Genomic DNA, 4,739 nt, shown 5'->3' with positions numbered 1-4,739 from the left:
AGACATCGAATTAAAACGAGGCAAAAAAAACTGAAAGTCCAACTATGCTGAATCATTACCGGGTTTTAGGACTCATTCCTTCACCAATCGATATGCTGATGGGACGTGTTTGTCCTTCGGGGAATACACATCATAAACCAGTCTTGATGCTTTAATCAGATCTTACATCTTTTGCTGTAACAGCATCATTTTCTATGTTATTCTAGGTGTGTGAAAACCAAGATAACCCGTTCTGTGAGAGTGCAGATCTCGGACCGGAGCTTTTCCATTCCCCTAACCTGCAGTTCCTGGTTCTGAACGGCTCCACGCTGCTCTCCGTGTATCAGGTAACCTCAATCAAAAGAAAGGGGCTGGAGAACTCTGACATCAAACGCAACACCCACTAACATTATCTGAACATCATGGTAGTTAAAGCGTCTTCATTTGTATTTAGCCACTGTAAGAATGGAAATGTTACTTAGTAAGTTAACATGCCTACATTGCATATTTTCTTAATTGCCATAATTCTTTTTTTTGTTACCAACTTTTTGTCGTTGTTTTTTTGTATTTTTGCCCTCACAAAAAGGACTTATACAGATACAAATTATATAGACAATATAGACAATACAAAAAGAAAAAGAAAAGACAAAGAAAGAAATAAATAAAAAATAAAAGAATCCCCTTCCCACCCATCTTGCCATTTCACAGAAAATCCTACCTGATGTTTTTTAGCAATCGTCTGAGTTCATCTATATATTATATATATTATAGCATAACAATTTATAGCGTAACAATTTATCCACATAAAATACATTCATACCTTTTTTTTCTTTCCACATAACATTTAATCTGTTTAAGCTGAATTGCGATTAACTCCTAATAAACTACAATTGCACCAAGGTGTGCGACTGTGCGTATATGTACAATCATCATTTAATTGTCTTAATGACGCCGCAACTGCCCGCCAAGAACTGGTACAGAATGTAACCGCAAAACGACCGACAAACACAAGACGCTGAAACAAATCACCGGTGCTGGCTAAGTAGCTTTTGCTTCCAGTCCTTTTAGAACTTAGTTTCTTTATTAGAGATGCACACATGTCACATTCTCAGCCAATAGAGATGTTTTGAGTCATATTTTGGCCAATTCTGATATTTGGGGTACCATTTGGCCAATATCGAAACCAATGTTTGCCGTAGCAATTTAGCTGATATAGGCCTATGTTTTAGTGTTTATTTTTTGTTTTTCACTATAAGCCTTGTGTAGTGTACATTTGTTTAATTGTTAGTTATTATTTTATATTATATGAACCCTCTCTACCCTGAGTTGATTGATCAAGTGAAAATCATTTTAGTTTTTCTGATAAAAGTTATATCAAGTGTAAAGAAGGTGTAAGAGGAAGACGCCAAAACATTCCCAAGAAGTGTGGTTTTAGGGCAGTTGAGATGTGTGGTTGTTTGAAAAAAGTATACCATTCATATTTGCGTACCATGCTGCGAATGGATCTGGCCCTTCCTACATCCAGGACATGGTTAAACTGTACACCCCAGCACGTGCACTCCGCTCTGCATCAGCCAAACAGCTCGCTGCACCCGCACTGTGAGGGGGACCCAAGTTCTCATCAGCAAAAACACGTGGGTTTGCTATCCTGGCTCCAAGATGGTGGAATGAGCTCCCCATTGACATCAGGACAGCAGAAAGCTTACACACCTTCCGGCGCAGACTGAAAACTCATCTCTTTCGACTCCACTTCGAGCGATAGAACTATTAACAAAGCACTTACAGTGGGGCAAAAAAGTATTTAGTCAGCCACCAATTGTGCAAGTTCTCCCACTTAAAAAGATGAGAGAGGCCTGTAATTTTCATCCTAGGTATACCTCAACTATGAGAGACAAAATGAGAAAGAAAATCACATTTGTCTGATTTTTAAAGAATTTATTTGCAAATTATGGTGGAAAATAAGTATTTGGTCAATAACTAAAGTTCATCTCAATACTTTGTTATATACCCTTTGTTGGCAATGACAGAGGTCAAATGTTTTCTGTAAGTCTTCACAAGGTTTTCACACACTGTTGCTGGTATTTTGGCCCATTCCTCCATGCAGATCTCCTCTAGAGCAGTGATGTTTTGGGGCTGTCGCTGGGCAACACGGACTTTCAACTCCTTCCAAAGATTTTCTATGGGGTTGAGATCTGGAGACTGGCTAGGCCACTCCAGGACCTTGAAATGCTTCTTACGAAGCCACTCCTTCGTTGCCCGGGCGGTGTGTTTGGGATCATTGTCATGCTGAAAGACCCAGCCACGTTTCATCTTCAATGCCCTTGATGATGGAAGGAGGTTGTCACTCAAAATCTCACGATACATGGATCAGTCGTCCTGGTCCCTTTGCAGAAAAACAGCCCCAAAGCATGATGTTTCCACCCCCATGTTTCACAGTAGGTATGGTGTTCTTTGGATGCAACTCAGCATTCTTTCTCCTCCAAACACGTCTAGTTGAGTTTTTACCAACAAGTTCTATTTTGGTTTCATCTGACCATATGACATTCTCCCAATCCTCTTCTGGATCATCTAAATGCTCTCTAGCAAACTTCAGACGGGCCTGGACATGTACTGGCTTAAGCAGGGGGACACGTCTGGCACGGCAGGATTTGAGTCCCTGGCGGCGTAGTATGTTACTGATGGTAGCCTTTGTTACTTTGGTCCCAGCTCTCTGCAGGTCATTGACTAGGTCTCCCCGTGTGGTTCTGGGATTTTTGCTCACCGTTCTTGTGATCATTTTGACCCCACGGGGTGAGATCTTGCGTGGAGCCCCAGATCGAGGGAGATTATCAGTGGTCTTGTATGTCTTCCATTTTCTAATAATTGCTCCCACAGTTGATTTCTTCACACCAAGTTGCTTACCTATTGCAGATTCAGTCTTCCCAGCCTGGTGCAAGTCTACCATTTTGTTTCTGGTGTCCTTTGACAGCTCTTTGGTCTTGGCCATAGTGGAGTATGGAGTGTGACTGTTTGAGGTTGTGGACAGGTGTCTGTTATACTGATAACGAGTTCAAACAGGTGCCATTAATACAGTTAACAAGTGGAGGACAGAGGAGGCTCTTAAAGAAGAAGTTACAGGTCTGTGAGAGCCAGAAATCTTGTTTGTTTGTAGGTGACCAAATACTTATTTTACCGAGGAATTTACCAATTAATTCATTAAAAATCATACAATGTGATTTCCTGGATTCTTTCCCCCCATGCTGTCTCTCATAGTTGAAGTGTACCTAGGATGAAAATTACAGGCCTCATCTTTTTAAGTGGGAGAACTTGGACAATTGGTGGCTGACTAAATACTTTTTTGCCCCACTGTATATACTAACAAAGGACTGGCTTATCTAAAGCCAGTTGAGTAGCACTTGAACATTTTTAGATCTATGAAACCTGGTGTACTTATATGATTCTGTTTTCTTCAAGTTTGTATCTTGTTGGTTGAACGCACTTATTGTAAGTCGCTTTGGATAAAAGCGTCAGCTAAATGCAATGTAATAATAATATTTGGTCGTCGTTAGTCTAAACACTGTCCTCCTCTTTGTCCCAGATCCGCTCAGAGTCCGGTGTTCCAGGAGGCGGGATGACGGCCGGTTTATCCTCCGCCCCCGCCTGCGTCCGCGTCATCGTCCGAGACGTGGCGGGGAAACACTCCTGGGACTCTGCCGTTCTCTACGGACCCCCTCCCTGCTCCCCGAACAGCCCCACACACACATTCATACCACACACACAATCCCCTCATGGCGGCAATCTTCATTTACGCACTCCACTGGGAGGTCCGCCGAAAAAGATGGGACTGAAGAAAGAAGACAGCGAAGAGGAGGGGGGGCAGGAGGATATCGAGGCAGCAGAGGAGGGACGGAGAGGGACGGAGGGTGAAAGGCAGGAGTTACAGGGGGAGGGGGAAGGAGAGGAGGAGAGGAAAGACACAGAGGAGGGGATGGGAGATGGAGGAGAAGAAGATGATGATGAAGAAGAGGAGGTGGAGGGGATAGAGCATAGGATGGATGGAGAGCGGGATCAGGGCGAGTCGGGCCTGGAGCAGTTTCCCGCGCCGCCATTGGCTAAACGGGTGTTTCGGGAGGCGGTGCCAGCGTGGGACTCGCTGAGGGAGGGGGACGACTCGCTGGATGAAATGCTGCAGTACCTGGGGTACTCGAGTCCCGAGTGTCTACAGAGAGCAGGTACACGCACACACACAGACACACAGACACACAGACACACACACACACACACACACAAACACACACACACACACACACACACACACACACACACACACACACACACACACACACACCACACTATGGACTTCCTATTAGAAATGTTCTGCATTAGTTACTCAATTTGAAGTCTAGGTTTTACAATAAAACAAATACTGGGCAACATGCATTATCATGAACATTTTTTAGCTACATTGACTGAACAACTAGCTAGCTGGAGAATGACACGTTGATTCAAACAGAACACGGAAGTGTTCAGGCTGTATGTCAGTTCTGCCGAACTCTCCCTAAGACTGCAAATGTACCTGCAATGCACATCTGTCATCTGACTTGTTGCATATTAAAAGGTCAGCGGTATTCAAAGACAAAAACAGAGGCGCCACCTGAACATTTGGATGAGTTTCACAGCTTTTACTGATGTGACCTACTGTAGCAGTGACTTAAGATCTACTTAAATTATGTATATCTAAATGAATAGTAATTAGCTCAGAATCACTTAACATGCATCAC

General features: G+C 43.3%; 1 protein-coding gene across 1 annotated transcript in view; it reads left to right on the top strand.

Annotated features, from left to right (window-relative positions):
- Positions 1-33: 33 nt before the first annotated feature.
- LOC117549360 (ral GTPase-activating protein subunit alpha-1-like) overlaps positions 34-4,739 on the top strand; it is a 20,518-nt gene continuing 15,812 nt past the window's right edge. Inside the window, exons 1-2 of the mRNA XM_034221212.1 lie at positions 34-326; positions 3,557-4,190. Coding sequence (XP_034077103.1) covers positions 3,590-4,190 — 601 coding nt within the window. The 5' untranslated portion in view covers positions 34-326; positions 3,557-3,589. The remainder of the gene's footprint in view (positions 327-3,556; positions 4,191-4,739) is intronic.

The sequence above is a fragment of the Gymnodraco acuticeps genome, unplaced genomic scaffold (genome assembly GCF_902827175.1).
Source record: "Gymnodraco acuticeps unplaced genomic scaffold, fGymAcu1.1, whole genome shotgun sequence".
Taxonomy (NCBI): Eukaryota; Metazoa; Chordata; class Actinopteri; order Perciformes; family Bathydraconidae; genus Gymnodraco; species Gymnodraco acuticeps.
Note: the sequence above shows the minus strand (reverse complement) of the source record. Positions and strands in the feature narration are given on the sequence as shown.